Source organism: Macrotis lagotis, chromosome 1, assembly GCF_037893015.1.
Source record: "Macrotis lagotis isolate mMagLag1 chromosome 1, bilby.v1.9.chrom.fasta, whole genome shotgun sequence".
Lineage (NCBI taxonomy): Eukaryota > Metazoa > Chordata > Mammalia > Peramelemorphia > Peramelidae > Macrotis > Macrotis lagotis.
The window spans coordinates 121062363-121079901 of NC_133658.1; the positions used below are offsets into that span (position 1 = coordinate 121062363).

Consider the following 17539-nt stretch of genomic DNA (forward strand, 5'->3'; position numbering starts at 1 on the left):
TCGGAGGGGGAAGCCGCGCGGCGGGGCCTCCCTGGGCGGGGCCTCCCTGGGCGGGGCCGCCGCGGGCCCCGCCCCCTCCCCACCCCGGCCCGCGCGCCTGTGAGTGGCCGCCGCGGCCGAGGCTCCCGCCCCCTCCGCCGCGCTCATTGGCCGGCTCCCGCGCCCGCTCTGGCCGCTGACTGGGGGGCGCCGCTGCCAGTCTAGAGCTGTCGGAACATTTCCGCATGAAGGTGGGGGTGCGGGGGAGGGGGCCCGGGGGCGGCGGGGTGCTCGGAAGGGGCTGGGGGGGGCGGCCTGGGCCTGACGGGGGCGGGGCGCCGGCCGGGCTTGGGGGGCGGGGACGGAGGAGGAGGAGGAGGAGGAAGGAGCGGCGCCTCGCAGGGCACACGTCCTCCGCCCGCGCAGGCTCCCCCGGCCCGGCCGGCGCCCCTACCCAGGCCCGAGGAGCGCAGGAAGGTGGGTGCGGGCGTGCTGGCAGCGCGCCGGGGGGGGGGGGGCGGGGGCCGCCCCACCCGGGAGGGGGTCGCCCCGTGGGCCGGGCCCCCGCGCGGAGGGCGTCCCGGGGAACCCGGCCATTGGCCGCGGGCGGCGGAGGGCGGGCGGAGGCCGCGGCGCCGGCCCTGCCGCAATCCCACCCTCGGGGGTGGGGGACCAGGGGGCGGCGAAGCGCGCAGGTCCGCCTCTCATGGATGAAGTTTAAATTGGAGGGGCTCCCCCGTCCCTCGGGGCTCGGGCTGGCTCCGCACCGGACCGCGCGGACCCCGGCTCGCCCGCCGCCCGCCTGCCTTTTTTTTTCCCCAAGTGGAAAAGGAGCGACCCTCCCCCCCGTGTACTTTTTTCTTTCTTTTTTTTTTCAAAGCTACTTTTTTCTCTGAATTAACCTTCCTCCAAGTTGTCAGCTGTGGGTGGAAGCTCCGAGGCGAGTTGTGGAGCAGCAGAGGAAGAAAATCTGCTCCAACTCCGACTTGTTGAAAACATTTTTATAGAATAGATTATATTTATATACTACAGAGTATTTATTTTATTAAAGCCCCAAAATGTCGATATTTGTGCAAGGTAAGACTTTCTTATTTCCTGACCTGCTTTTCCCGTGCTTGCTGGTAGCCCCGGGAGGAAAGTGGAAAGAACTCCTTTGAAATTGCCTTTACAGAATTGCTGTCAAGCTGTTAGTTGAGCGAATGGCTCGGCCCTAGCGATGAGCCTAGTGCGTGCAGACCTGCCTTTTCCTAACATTTCGCTCCAAATTTCGCGTGAAACCTGGGTATCGGCGCTCGTGGTGACTGTGATAAAAAAGAACCAACCCTTCAGCGGCCCGGGCTGCTGCTGCGGCGGCGGCGGCGGCGGCGAGCCCCGTTCCCGGGGAGGGGTGTGGAAGGGGACCGGGGGGCAGGAGCCCGGAGCGATGACGGGGGTCAGGTGGGAGGCTGATCAGGGCTGTTGGTGAAGGTTTGGCGGTTGCCAGCTTCCACTCGAGCGTCTACGTGGTTGGAGTTTCGGATTCATTTATTGCGAAAGAGGGACTAGCCCAGAGAGAAGCTGGAGGTCATTTCAGGAGCAGGAATGACTTTGCTGCATTGCTGTGATAGTTTTCTCCTTCGAAATATGAAAAGATTAATTTAATGAATTTAAAGAAAAAGATTGCTTTCAAAATTTGAAGATCTCATACTGTCTTCTAGATATGCTTGGAAAGAGGTCCTTCAAAACCACCACAGCCTTGTAATCAGTATACTGGGGAAGTGTGTAGTATAGGAATTAAAATCAGACTTGTCTTTAAAAACTATGCCCGGGTTGTTGTGCTTACATTGCCACACTTTTTTTGTGTGCAGGTTAAATATACCCTTTATTTGCAGACCTCTTAATGTGAAAGTTGTTGCCATTTTTTGCAGACTCCAACAACCATAAAGTTCACAACTTCACAAGCTTCACATGACTTCCCGAATAAACAGAGATGCTCCAAAAAAGAAAAAGCTATTAGTAATGGCTACCTTGTTGGAAAGTGATGTAATTTTCACACCCCAAACTATCAGAACCTTATGAAATTTCACATCACTTTGTTAATTCAACTATTTAAAATATTTTGAATTTAAAAAATATTTGAAGGTAGAAATTCATCTCACATACAGGATGCTTGAACCAGTTGACTGCCTTCAGCACTAAGCTCAGAAATGTCACATGTAATTAAATTTCCAAAATGGTATTTTACCTTGTTTATGGTGAAAGATGCTTGTATTGTGATTTGAAACCTGATTAAAATAGCAGTAATGGTTCTTCCAGAATAGAATGTCAACTTTAACTCCTCAAATTTTTGTCTTAGTTGTTTTCTGTCTCTGATCTTAAATAGGAAAGAGGGGAAGGTATAGTACCCACTATGTGCTAAGACCTTTACAAATTTTATCTTATTTGGTACTTGTGACAACCTTGGGAAGCAGGTGCAACTACTATCCCTATTTTACAGTTGAAATCAAAATCCACGGGGTTACACAGTGATTGTATCCATAAAATCATTTATTTTTATAAGTCAATGAAGTCTGTTGAGTAATTTTGAAAGTTAACTATCTGCTAGACATATAAATTAAGCATTAGATTTAGAAGGGCAAAAATAGACCCTGTCCTCAATAAGTTAACCTTCCAAGAGAAGCGGGGGGGGGGGGGGGGAATATAACTTGGTTTATATAGAAATGGAGGAAAAATTCTTTTTAGAGTAAGTCAGGAACAACTTGGGGGGAGGAGGAGGAGGGAGCAGAGTACTAGGACTAAGAGGAGGACAGTATGAATCCTCCTGAGATTTGATCTGAGTCTTGAAGGAAGCTAGGGAAGTCCTGCACAAAGAAACACTGTTGGGAAACGAAGTATCTTGTGCAAGGAACAGCCAGTAGAATGTAGATGTCTTTGCATCACTTGGTACATGTATGGAGGGGGTGAAGTGTGAGAATGGCAGAAAGATAGGAAAGAGGCCCTTTATGAAGCACTGTAAATGGCAAATAGAGGATTTATATTTGATCCTGGAGGTGATAGGGAGCAATTGGCATTCCTTGAACTGGGAGGGTGACATAGTGACAGCAGAACTTTAGGAAAATCACCTTGACAGCTGAATGGAAGATGAATTGGAGTAAGGAGAGACATGAGGCAAAGAGACTAATTAGAAGACCTTTGCAGTAGTCCAGGCAAGAAGTGGTCAGGGCTTGAAGTCTCTACAATAGACAATAATTCCATTCATCTGTTTGTGGTTTCAAAATTAATTTCCCTGAAAGGGTGAAATAGTATAAATATTGTTAAATTCTCATTTTACAGATGAGTAAACAAAGGCTTAGGTGAAATCACTTGCCCCTGATTTAAATAACAAATAATTATCTTTTCACCAATGCTTTCTTAGGACTATTCATGATTAAGTTCCCAAAGAAGCTTCATTCACTAATTCATATATGTAATGAATATATAAATGTGCCTAATGGGCTCCAAAACATGTTCTACTTCTTATACCAGGTAATGTGTATATATGAGATAGATGTCTCCATTTCATTGTTTCTGACCATTATTGTATTCTTAAGTTAATAACAGTCATTCTGCAAAAAAAGTGACATTAAAAATTGTTTATCATTAGGCTTAAATTTCATATGTCAAAAGTAAATATACTATAAATTCCAGTTATTAGAGTTCATTAATGATTTCACTCCACAGTTGAATTTTTTTTTTTAGTTAAAACAAGGGTGTAATTTTGTTGGGTTTTTTCTTTTTCCTTTTTCTTTCCAAACCTACTGATTTTGAGCTCATGTAACATTTATGGTCTTTACTACTAAGGTTTCACTATCATATGCTACTATAAACGTCATAATTTTTTTGTTTCCCAGAACTTTGGTAATGTAATTGTTCAATAAATGTTGATGATAAAAATAACCCAGTTGTTTAGCTTAGAAATCAAATAGCTTTTTAAAATTAGGAGATTATTGTAAAATAGCTTAGAAATTTTATAAAATTTTAGTACTTAATAAATTATATAAGGTTAATATAATAATGTTAAATGTACAGAAGAGAACAGACATTAAATACCTTCTTTAGTCTTTCTATGTTCCCCCAAATTGATAAACCTAAAGAAAATATACCAAGGTGGCCGGAATTGATCCAAAAAAGTACTAGTAGGATTTAGAGAAGAGGGATGATAAGTTTCTATTTTTTCCATTGAAATAGAAAAATCTTTAATAGTCTACTTTTGTTTTCTTAGATGATTTCTGAGTCTTGCTACATTGTCTGCCATGTCTTCTTTAAGTATCGAACTGGAAGCTCATAAAAAAGATTCAACACATTAAGTTAGAGTTTATCAAATAAAAGTGATACCTTCGTTATAATGCTAACCAAGCCAGTGAGTGATTTCCAATAATTAATTGATTTAAAATTATGAAAATTCCCATATCCACTCTACTTTGTTTGGTCTTAAAGAATAAGAATTCCACCAATTCTCCCCCCCCCCCCCGCCCCGTTTGTTAGGACTGAAGAAAAAATTGGAGATCATGTTTAGCAATAGTGTTATAGAATAGTTATTTATCCACTAAATCCCTACTCTGATGGCTCATAATCCTGAATGCTCCAAGCCTTTGCCTTGCCTGAGTGAAAAATCTTCAAATGGGACTCTAGTGGGAGAGAGTGTGTCTATTGTCTGAGGACCAACCTAGGCAAGTTGATAGGTAATGCTCACCATGTTGACTTCAAGGTGATGAGCTTTCAACCATGATGACTTTCAAACACCCATCTACTAAATTGTAAGGAATATATCCAAGGTACATTGTGAAAGACTCTCAAAGAGACCTCCAAAGAGAGGACTTTGTATTTGATCCTAGAGTATTAGTTAAAAGAGTAGCCACACTGATGAAATAACATAGGCCATAGAAATATTAATTTTTGTTTTTATAGCATATTCAGAGTTTTCAAAGCATTTTTTTCAACTTTGAGATGAATATGATAGGCATTATCATTTTACAGATGAGGCAACTGAGGGTTAAAGAAGTTAATGGGCTTTTTTTTCCTTATAGTAAATGTTGAATGTCAGAAATGGGACCTATTTTTTTTTCTGACTCTTAAGTTTAGCACTTGATCACTAATAGAAACAGTAGAAATGTACCTTCTTGGGTGTTTTATGTAAAAGTTTATAAGAAAACAACTTTTTCCAGCCAAATTATTTGTTGATATATATAGATATATAGATATATATATATATAGATATATATATATATCTCAACATATAATCCTTTCTAAAACATGATATAGATAAGTCAGTTGCTTTATTATGAAGACTAACCAAAAGTTTGAATTATCATTTTTGAAAGTTGGTTAGGTTCTGCAATCTTAAATTAGAGGAGTCTTATCTTAGTGTGTTTCCTCTATTGGAAACCTGTTCAGTATATCTCAGTGCATGAAGTCAGGCCTCAGGATCTGGCAGGTCCTCCTAAATGAGAAAGGCTTTGATTATCAGCCTAACCTGGCCAGATTAGAAGGTGCTTATTCCTAGAAGGTTGACCACAAGGGGCTAAATTCTTCTGGCCACCCTCACAATATCATGGTGTATTAAGTAATTGTGTGTATCAGAGGGTAATGTCCATTTCTGTCCAAAAGCTATTTGAATTTTTAGAAATTATCCTTTGGACCGAATGATTGCATTTAGAATGTGCATCTTTTAAAGATCAGTCAGTAAATATTTAAATGCCTACAATGTTCAGGAGCACTATGTTAAACACTGGAGATAAAAAAGAGGCAAAAGACAGCCCCTGCCCTCAAGGATTTTGCAATCAAGTGTAGACAATAAGCAAATACATACAAACAAGATGGGAAAAAATTAAGAGAGGAAGGCACTAGAATTAAGAAGTACTGGGAAAGGCTTCCTATAAAAGGTGAGATTTTTAATTAGGGCATAAAGGAAGCCAGGAAAGTCAGTAGGGAGAGTTGAGGGAAAGTGTTCCAGGTACCAGCAATAGCCAAAGAAAATGCCAGGAGTCAAGGGATGGAGTGTCTTGTCCCAGGAACAGACAGAAGACCTGTGTCACTGGATTATAGAGTACTTGGCATGGGAGTAAGGTATTAAAGACTGAAAGGTAGGAAGATTCTAGGTTATGAAGGTCTCTAAAAGAGAACTCCAAAGAGAGGATTTTGAATTTGATCCTAGAGTAGATAAGGAGCCACTAGAGTCTGTTGAGTTAGGGGGTGATGTGATCAACTCTCCATTTTAGGAAAATTATCCTAGTGGCTGAATGGAGATTGGATTGGAATGGGGAGACATTTGAAGTGGGCAGTGGGCCAGCAGGTTTTTGCAGTAGTCCAGACTCGGGGTAATGAGGGCCTGTACTAGAGTGGTGGTAGCATCACGAGAGAAGGGGGCATGTTTGAAAGATGGTGTGAAGGTGAAATTGGAAGACCCTGGCAACAGGTTGAATATAGCATTGAGACATGGAATTCAGGATGCCTCCTAGGTTGCTCTGAACTGGGAGGATATTACCCTCTGCAGTAGCAGAAAAGGGGATTGGGAGGGTTTAGGGTGAAGGATAATGAGTTCTCTTTGTATGTGTTGAGTTTAAGGTGTCTACTACATTTAGTTCCAGTTGTCTAGAGGTAATAGGAGATGTAAGTTTGAAGGTCAGCAGAAATGGTTAGGGCAAGATAGATAGAGTTGAGAATCATCAGCATAAAAATTTAAATCCATGGGAAGATGAAATGATCAAAAACTCTCAGGGATATCTAGGGTTAGGTTGTAGCTTCTGAACAGAATCTAGGAAAGAAGACTGAATAGGAGAACAAGGAGACGGGGCTGTCCTTGAAAACCTAGAAAGAAATAGTAGTATTAAGGAAAAAGGGTGATCAATAATATCAAAGTCTGCATGTTTTTGTGGAGAACTCAAGGAGAATGAGAATTGAGAAAAGAATTGATTGATGGAAGATCTAATAAAACAATAGTTATGTGGAAGGCATTCTTCCTTTCATTCTTCAAAGCCATTTGAACCAATATCCACTTAGGGAGGTCAACTTCTTTCTTCTAGAAGACCTATTGCTTATGTGATAAACAAAGATCTAAGAGTTTTTCTATATATACTATACACCAAATATCATTAAGTTGTACATTAATGCACAGAATTCATTCAGTAGCTTGTTTATTAAATATCTAATGTGTATAAACACTTTCTTTGGTGCTGAAGAAGATAAAGAAAAGCAGATCACTGGCCTTTTTTCCCTCTTGCCAAATCAAAAGACTTCCTCTTTTTACCTTTTCTAATTGTTTTCCCGATTAGCAGATTCAGGGGCAGCCAATTAACACTGACAGACCTCTCTTTAGCAGCATTGGTTAAGGAAGGATATGGAGGTGGAGTGCCATTATTAGACCAATTCTAGTGCCTTTTACACATGACCTAGACCTCAATCCTAGAGCCCAGTTGAGTTTTTTGATTATTCAGATGACCAGAGTTTCAGGACTATGGTTTATGAATCTAGAGGTCTAGATTAATTTACAGGGGGTTTTTTTCCCCTAAGGTTTGATTTATAAAGTTACAAAGTCTTGAGGGAAGGCAATGAAAGAGGACATCATAGAAAGGGCTATACCGTATCATGTATTGCTGTAATTTTCAATAATCTTGGGCTTTACCTTAATTATAAACTTTATGAAAGATTTCCACATAAGTCTTTCTGACCAATTAACATTTGATTAGCCATATTTTCAAGTTGGGCTGATCAAGTTTACCTTACTTTTGCTGGAATTTCATAAAATTGAAAATTCTGCATTTTTGTTATTTATAATTTGAGCATAAAAACTGAAGGACTAGTTCAGGGCCAAGCTTGGGAGTTGAAACCTGGGGTACCTTTGTTATTGAGGGGAAGGCTTTGGATATTCTTTGGGCTTTAGAGTAGCAGGTGGAGGTAATATGACATGGAAAGAATCCCGGACCTGGAGCCCCTTGGATTGAATCTCTTTTTCATACTGACTAGTTGTAACACTATTGTCAAGCTGCTTAAAATACTCTGAGTCTCCATTCCCTCATCTGAGAAAGGAGATCCAGTTAATTCAACTGAAATTTATCAAAATCATCTCCTTTTGTGTACAGTGCTATACTTCTCACTCGCCAGAAAATTATATTCTATGAGGTGAAAAATCTTGTATACATAAGTTAGCACAATATAATACATAGTGAAGGGGAGGTGTATAGAACAAATTATAACTTGAGGAACTTGAGAGAAGTTGGCATCTGACCTGAAACTTGAAGGGAGTTAGGGATTCCAAGAGGAAAGGAAGGGGGGTAAATGCCTACTTTATAGGATGGTTGTCAGGATCAAATGACATAATATAAATTTCTTCAAAATGACAGTTCAGTATTAAGATGCAACATGTCACTGTGTATGAAACTGGCCTCAGAATTGGGGATACCTGGGTTCTTAAAAGTACGACTCTTTGAACCCAGGTGAATCATTAATCTCTTCCTGATCCAGGGAACTCTTGCTTTAGATTGTTGAGTAATTGATCTTTACCAATAGCCTCTATTGAACCAATAGAGTCAGTGGGAGCTCCCTGCAAAATGAAAGTAACAAAAGCTTACTAAAATCTTACTGCAGAGAATTCTTAGAAGAATAAAGGTATCTTAGAGATCAATGGTGTGTTTAAGATTGAAAACATAAGTCTTAACTACATTGGTCTTGATCCTTTTGAGTGTTGGGGTTTTTGTTAAGCTGATATTTTGAAGCTTAGGTATCTATTTGCAGAATTTTTTCTTTAATTCATAATCGAAAGAAATACTAAATTTCATTTAAAACAGGAGTTCTTAACATTTTGTGTATTCCAGATCCCTTTGGCATAGTGAAACCTATATATTCCTCAGGATAATTTTTTTAAATGCATGAAATAATTTTTAACCTTTCTTTGTATTCCCAGCCTTTGGCATTGTCTCTGATACATTTGTAGGTAATTAATAAATACTTGTTGAGTTGGCTAACTAGAATTACAGAGGAAACCAATTTTATTGAAATATAGTTCTTAACTATTTCAGTGGATCATTCCACTCTGTGGAGTGAGGGGAATCTGAGCCGGCATACCTTTCAAGGACATATGGGGGATGGGGAGAAGTGAGAGCAGGAGGAGCAGGGGGAAGACATATAGAGACTGGACGTAGACACTGACCAGAGAGGACAGACATCAGGAGGAGGCTGGAGCAGACACACGTATCTGAAATGGACAGAAAGACATTTTAGGGCCAGATCCTTGGGTGATTGGTTGGGGAGCCAGAAAAAGGTACCAGGTTACAATCTCTCTATGTTCATTCTGCTTTTACTTGGAGATGTTTTGTTTGGGGATGGAGTAGTGGGGTGGGGTGGAAACTCCAGAGAGAAGTAGGAACTTAGAGTAAGCATAGTACGGTTCAGTGATGTTTACAGGTTTTTGCTTTTTTTTTTTTTGGAATGCAGATTTCTTTAAGAATTCTTTGCATAAAATCAAATTTGTGTAAAATGTAAATTCATGTAAAATAAGAACTCTGTAGTTAATATACATACATTGGCATAATTTTAAAGTTCATGAACATAAGTTTAAAATTCTTAAGTTAGAAGTTAGTGAAAATGACAAAACCCTTTTTTATTTAAATTCACAGACACATAGGTTAAGAGTACCTATCCTAAAGGGTATTTCCCTCTAGCTCAATAAACCATATATTTTCCAAAAGAATATTTTATGGGAATTTAGGGTAGTATGAGGTTTGATTTAAGAGCACCTTGACTTTTTCAGATTAGTAGATGACTCTGAATTAACTAGCCCAGCTGAGTTGCCAACAGTTTATCTTGGAATAGTTATATTCTTTTACCAAGTATTCATAATCTAATTAGTAACATGATTTTTTTTTTCAATCTTGGCAACTGCTTTTTCATAGGAAAGAAGATACTGAGTTGAAAACAACCTCCTCAAAAACCTTTGTATACTTTCTTGCTGCAGTGTTCAAAATTATCATACCTATACCTTTTTTTGGACTTTCTACATGCAAATATAGAATTGGTCATTATATCACCTTGTTATGTAGAACTGTATAATTTTTTTTTGTAAAATATATATATATATATAAATAGTATTATATAAGAAATAAACTATTTTTCCTAATGCATTTAAATTGATTAAAGGATAGTATTTGTGATTACAATGTATCTTTTATAATATGACTTTGTACAGAAAGTAATTATTTTCCAAGAAGAAAAAGCAAATAAGAGGCTAGATGATACGGTAGATGGGGATCTTACCAGCTTTGAAGCCATGAAGGACCTGAGTTCAAGTCCCACCTCTAGGACATGTACTGACTGAAGGACCCCGGGCAAGTCACCCTCAAGTATGGTCTGAAACTCCTTCAGAAGAGTCTGTGAAGCCAAATTTTTTCCATAATAATAACACATTTTAATTTAGCACATATTGATATAAAAGCTCTTGAATTCTGTGTCTAGGAGTATAAAGGGATCCTGTGACCAAAATGCTTGAAACTACTTGTTTAAGGAGTCACGTCTTTAACACTCAATGGCAGAGATGGCCCAAAAATTGTAAGAGGGGAGTTCCCTAAAACAGTGGAATCACTGGTCTAGTGCCTGTCTATAAAAGACAAGAGCAAGTAGTATTTGAGGGCGGGAGGGGAACTCTGACCTCTGATGGAGGAGATCCAAAGTTCATGTCTAGCTCTCACCAGTGTTGGGTGACATTTTCCTAAGTCAATTCAACTCTTGGAGCATTATTTTATTCCTCTGTTTAAAGCCTCTATTTTGATTTCTCCGAAAAACTTTTTGCATGTTACACTAAATTTAAAAATGTGTAAAAAGATGGTAATGTTATCTAGGGACTTAGCCCTCCACATGATGAGATATTCTTGGCCAGCTGCAAAGAAAAATTGGCTGGACAAATAGCCAAATTTCCCCTCACTCAGTTGCTGCCCTAATTGTATTATTGCTGTAATAAAGCCTACTATGATGATGTTCCATTTGTGTTGCACTTATGTCTAGGATCTTAAAACTTCTAAAAGAATGCAGGAAAATGAAATATTATAGTCCTGTGCACAATTTAAATGCCTTTGGGTCCATTTGTGCCAACAGTAAAAATGCTTAGTCTTGGTAATAAAATATTTATAGTGATACGTAAAAGCTTTTATCAATTTTTTCTTTGCCTAGAAGACAGTCTATGTTTAAGGGATGGTAGAAGAACACAAAATGCAATAAATAGTGTTTATCTTAATTTGTGATTCTCTAATTCTGAACAGTTCATAAATTCTTGCCCAATTTTAGTTAATTTTCATCCATATTATTTATAAGTGCATATTCTAAAAGTGGTAAATTTATAACCATATATAAATATTTGTCTTGTTTCAACCTTGTTAACTTTGAAAACATCAGAGGTAGACAATCCCTATAAATCAAATTAAGAAAAAAATACCTCTGCGTGTATGAGTTATATATATATATATATATATATATATATATATATATATATATATATATATATATATCTCCTAGGTTTTAGTCAGGGATTAAGTGAATGACTATGAAGAACATAGGATTAAGGTAAAAATGACTTGGGAGATGCAAGGAATGGTCAATCTTTATTGTCTCCTTTCTGTTTTCCCACACTTTTTTTGTCATTTTAGACTCCCTTCAATCCACTGTTGTGGGGGGGGGGAGGCAGTGGAGGTTCTTCTTTGGGGAGATGGGAAGACTATATTAACATATAGCTTCTTTCATTGCAGTATTTCAGTGTTCAGCTTCAGGACATGAACTAACAGATACCCCACTATGTTAATAGGCCTTTGGGACCTTGCTAGAACCCTGGGATCTGGAACTGGCTTAAACTCAGTGCCCTTCATACCTTGGCTCTAATGAAGAGCACAAAACTTTGTTGATACACCTTTTGAAAATGTATACATTTTCCTCTCTTTACCACACCCTTCAAGACCTAAGCACCGGACCCTTTTGCATGATTTCTATTAAAAACAATTCTTAGGAAGGGTAAATTCCACTACAAATCATAAGCCTGGTTATAGATTCTTTTTTGATATTTAAAAAAAAAGACAACTGGAAAGGGCATGATCAGTAAGAACCAATAGTTTTGTCTAACCAAAAATTGTTCATGGTAATATACCATCATCCTAGAGAAGAACATAGGTGTCTGCGTTCACATAGCACTGTTTCACACAAGCCAGTTTTTTGATTGCAGATTTATTCCTTCTACCTACTACCTAGAGGGTAAAATGGCATGTGCACATTTTAAATTAAATCGAGTGTTTGGGGATACCTATTCTTTTTCCCATTCCCAAATGTAGGGAAGAAATGGACTAGGTATTGTGCTTTATTTAACCAGCAGTGTGTCATAGACTTTGGTCTAAGGTCCATCAACCTGGGTTTCAGTCCTACTTGCTTGGATACTTCTGAAAACTGGAAATTTCAGAGACAACATAAAGTATTTTACTGACAGAATTTTATTTTAGTTCAGATTAAAGGGTTCATATTGGTTTCCCTTGTTAAATTACAGATCTTCCTGGTTTGGGCTTCAATAGACCAAGAACAAAGATAGTCATTTAATAAACATTCTTAAGAATGTTTTAACTTCCAACACATTCTTGAGTTTTCTTGCCAAGTCAAAATAGAGCTGTTCCTACTGTGAGAATGGTCTCTCTTGATTTCTTATTCTTTATGATCTCTTGTGAAAACAAAACAAGCAGGTCAGATAGGAAGGTAGAGTTATTTATACAGTGGTATATTTTGCTCTTTGTTCTTCTCTCACCTAATACTTTTTGGCCTGTCCAACAATCCTACCTTAAATGTTCATTTGAAATTTTCATGTGCCATTAGGGAACACTGACCTAGCTGAAATGTTGAGACCTATTGATGTTTGATGTGCCTGAAAATATACAAGGGTCATAAGATTATAGATTTAGAGATTCACTTTATGGAGAGGCAGCTAGGTGGTGAAGTAGATAAGAGCACTGGTCTTGGAGTCAGAAGGATAGAGTTTGAATCTAGCCTCAGATGCTTTAACTTTTACTAGCTGTGTGACCTTAGGCAAGTCACTTAGGCCTGATTGCCTCCTGTCCAAGACCATCTTTAGTTGTCCTGACTCATATCTGGCCATTGGATCCAGAAGAATCCAGAAAGAAGCCTCCAGAAAGTGGGACTGGTGACTTAGCACAGCACCCCTCACTCTAATCTAATTCGTGTGCTTATCATGGCATCACCTCCATGTCATGGTCTTTTTCAAGAGTGAAGGACAAACATCATGTATGAGAAAGCTGAGGCCCAGCGAAGTTAAATGAATAGTATTTTGGTGTTGAAGGGAAGTGTGATTATTAGAAATGGAAGCATTGTGAAGGTAGCAATAATTCCTTTGGCACTTTTTTTTTTGATTTGCAACTTACCTCAGGTTAGGAAAATTGCTCTTTGATGAACAAATACACTTAATTTGGAATTAGGATACTTAGGTTCTAATTCTAGTTTTGACATATTTAATGGATTCAGTTTTTTCTCCTACTAGGCAAGGGCATAAGCATGTTGGGAAATGGATTTGGGGTCATAGCACATGTTTTTTACATACCTCCTCCCATCTTTCACCTCCTCCATTTAGTTTTTAAGTCCTTGAATTAACTACAATGATAACTTTTCCTCATTCTCTCCCCACCCCCACCCCTGCCCCTCCAACTCAAGAAGACTGGAGAATAGACCTGTAATGCATCAAACATGCACCTGCTTGTCTCAGAAGAAAAAAAAATAGTGTAAAATAATTGGGCAATTATTTACTGCTTGAGATGCCATTAATTAAAATTAGTTTACAACCCCCAAGGGATTTATAAAATGCAAACCACTGATTTAGTATTTTAAAAAACTGCTACTAGTTGCTGAGAGGCCTGAACCAGACTTTTGAGCACCTGCATTCATAATTTGGTTTTCCTACCTACTTTGTATGTGACCTTATAGAAGACTTCATGAGAAGCAGTAAGGTCAGTAAGAGAGCTGAGAGGAAAGGGAAGGGAGAAAGAGAGGAAAAAGGAGACTGAGATAGAAATATCTCTCTGAAATAACCCAGAATATAGTTACTGATTGCTGATTTAAGTTATAGGGAGTAAAGGAAGGGAAATGAGAAGGGATAGGAACTGTATTTTAATTCCTTCCTCTTCCCTCCCTTCCTCCCCCTTCTTTTTTCCTCCCTCCCTTTCCAAGTCTAGATAGGTTCTGTGACTTATTAGGTAACAAACACTTTCAGAACTGCCAAGGGTTATGCAGCTGTAATCACACATCTTTATAATGCTGTTTAAGTGGAAAGAACAGTTTCTTTCATTCTATACATTACTATCCTTATAACCCTCTGATCCCAACCTTACCTTTCCAGTCTCATTTCTTGCCATTACCCCTTCACTCACTATTCTTGACATACTAAATCAGCATTCCTCATTTCAACATTACTAACAGCTTCAGCATCCTCACAACTTGTCTGCACTCCTAAGAAATGAAATTTCTCCTAATAATTTTGATGTACTTTCTTCAAGGCTTTCCTTGAAGTCTTTCCCTTCCTTTTCATTCCTCTCTTCCACATCTCCCTATTGAGGTTACTTTGCCTGTATGAATTTGTACCATTCAAATGACCTTTAAAAACAAACTCCTCGGAAGTTGTCAGGGCGGAGCCAAGATGGCGACAAGAAAGGATCGAGTCTTAGGAGCTCTCTGATAAAATTCATCAGCTAAGGACTCTAACTAAACTTTCGAGAGACAGAACCCACAGAGGGACCCAGTGAGGCAGTTCTCCTACTCAAGGTAACCTGGAAAAGAGCAGAAAGGCTCTGCTCCCCGGGGTCGGAGAGGCTGCCCACCAGAGGGATGGCACACCAGAGCCAAAGAACCTCAGCCTCCTGGAGGCAGCCCCAGGTCGCTGGGGGTCTCAGCTCACAGCAGCAGGGGAGTCTCCTGAGCTGTACCCCGAGGAACACTGGGCACAAAGTGGGGGATCAGCGGGGACTTCTGCCCTAGTGAGCATGTGGAGCCAAGCCCTCAGGGCACACAGCAAGCAGCATCCTCTTTCCCCAGCCCTGATCCAGGAAACAGAAGCGGGCGGAGCCAGTAAGCAGGAGCCCCCAGGGCATGAGCCTATTGAGCTGAGGGAGGGGAGTGAAGAGAGACTGCCTAGCTCTGTCCTCTGCCCCTGAAACAGGACTCTGGGGCTCTGACCACATTCAGATCCTGACCACAGTCTAGGCCCCGCCATAGAGCAGCCGCCCCCCCCCCACATCAGCCCCTTGGCAGAGGGGGGCGCTTATGGTCATTCACAGACCAGGAGGGAGGACAGAACCTCACACACTGAGACCCTTGTGGGAGTGTCCCAAAAGCTCAAGAAACACCCCAAACCAGGCCCAGGCTGGGAAAATGAGCAAGCAGAGAAACAAAGACTATTGAGAAATATTTTGCAAATGAGCCCAAGAAGGACCAAAATACTCAGTCTGAAGATGAGGAAGCACAAGCTTCTGCATCTAAAGACTCCAAGGAAAACAAATTGGGCTCAGACTATGATAGAGCTCAAAAAAGACTTTGAAAGTCAAATGAGGGAGTTGGAAGAAAAACTGGGAAAAGAAAGGAGAGAGATGCAGGAAAAACATGAAGTCAGCAGCTTAGTCAAGGAAATCCAAAAAAATGCTGAAGAAAATAGCATGCTAAAAACCAGCTTAGGTCAAATGGATAGAACAGTTCAAAAAGTTATTGAGGAGAAGAATGCTTTAAAAAGCAAAACTGGCCAGATGGAAAAAGAGATAAGAAAACTCTCTGAGGAGAACAAATCCTTCAGACAAAGAATAGAATTCAGGGAGATTGATGAATTTACCAGAAATCAGGAATCAATACTTCAAAACCAAAAAAATGAAAAATTAGAAGAAAATGTGAAATATCTCATTGAAAAAACAACTGATATGGAAAACAGACTTAGGAAAGATAATTTAAAAATTATTGGAATACCTGAAAGTCATGATCAGGAAAAGAGCCTTGACATCATTTTCAAAGAATTACTACAGGAAAATTGCCCTGATATTCTAGAAGCAGAGGGCAAAATAGAAATGGAGAGAATCCACCGATCCCCCAGAGAAAGAGATCCCAAAAAACCAACCCATAGGAATATTATAGCCAAGTTCCAGAACTCTCAAGTCAAAGAGAAAATATTACAAGCAGCCAGGACACAGTTCAAATATGGTGGAGCTGCAGTCAGGATCACACAGGACTTAGCAGCAGCTACATTGGAAGCTCGTAGGGCTTGGAATACAATATACCAGAAGGCAAGAGAGCTTAGAATGCAGCCAAGAATGAACTACCCAGCAAGGCTGAATGTCCTCTTCCAGGGAAAAAGATGGACTTTCAATGAACCAGGGGAATTTCAAAGGTTCCTTTTGGAATGGCCAGAGCTGAACAGAAGATTTGATCTTCAGATACAGGACTCAAGTGAAGCATGGAGATTGGAGGAGAGGGGGGAAATATGAGGGACTTAATGAGGATGAACTGCATATATTCCTGCATAGAAAAATGACACTGATAATACTCATATGAACCTTCTCAGTTAATAGAGCAGGTAGAGAGAGCTTTTATAGTTGAAGCACAGGAGAAAGCTGAATTCGAAAATAAAATATGGTGTAAAAATGGAGTCAATAGAAAAAAAAAGGGAAATGGAATGGGAGAAAGAAAAAGGAGAGGGGGGAATAGTCCAAGATATTTCACATAAGATTTTTTTTTTTATTACAATGAGCTATTGCAATGATATGGAAGGGGGGAGGCAAGGGGGAATGAGGGAAACTTTGCTCTCATCAGAGATGGCTAGGAGAGGAAACAGCAAATATACTCAATAGGGTATAGACATCTGGAGTAAGAAGGAAGGGGGAGCAGGGGGAAGGGGTGGGGATGTGAATAAAGGAGGAGAGGATGGACCATGGGGGGAAAGTGGCCAGATATAACACATTTTCTTTCTTACTTCTTGCAAGGGGCTGGGAATGGAAGGCCTGCCCAGGACCACAGGGCCAGGTGGATTCTGGGCCTAAGGGGTGGTATGGGGGCTCGGGGCTTCTTGGCCCCGGGACCAGGGATCTGTCTGCTGGGCCAGTTAGCTACCCTACAGAAGAGTCATAGTGAAAGGAGAGAGAAAATAGAGTACATGGTAGTGGAGAAATTAGAAAGGAGGGAGTTGCTATCAGCAATGGCAATGGTGGAAAAATATGGAAATAACTTTTGTGATGGACTTATCATAAAGAATGAGATCCATCCATGACAGAGTTGTTGGTGTTGGAACAAAGACTCAAGCACATTTTTTGTTATGATTATTGGGGGGAGGGTGCAGGGCAAGTAGGGCTGGATGGCCTGCCTGGGGCCACATAGCAGGGTGATCTTTGGGTGTCTGGCGCCGGATTTGGACCCAGGTGCTGCTGGCTCAAGGGCCAATGCTCTGTCTGTCACCCAGCCACCCCTACTATTATTACTATTTTATTTTATTTTGGGTCTTTTTTTCTTTCTTTTTTTTTGGGGGGGGTTTGCAGGGCAGTGGGGA

The 17539-nt window shown here is 40.2% G+C and overlaps 1 protein-coding gene across 3 annotated transcripts in view; it reads left to right on the forward strand.

Moving 5' to 3' along the window:
- Positions 1-209: 209 nt before the first annotated feature.
- UGP2 (UDP-glucose pyrophosphorylase 2) overlaps positions 210-17539 on the forward strand; it is a 48703-nt gene continuing 31373 nt past the window's right edge. The window contains exon 1 of one of the 3 annotated variants that reach the window (XM_074207183.1): positions 210-230. Coding sequence is in view for 1 of the 3 variants with exons in the window: in XM_074207175.1 (XP_074063276.1) it covers positions 1038-1056 (19 nt within the window). In the remaining 2 variants the exon portion in view is untranslated. Of the gene's footprint in view, positions 231-354; positions 457-723; positions 1057-17539 lie in introns of those variants that run through there. The other 2 variants (XM_074207191.1, XM_074207175.1) reach the window with 2 other exon arrangements.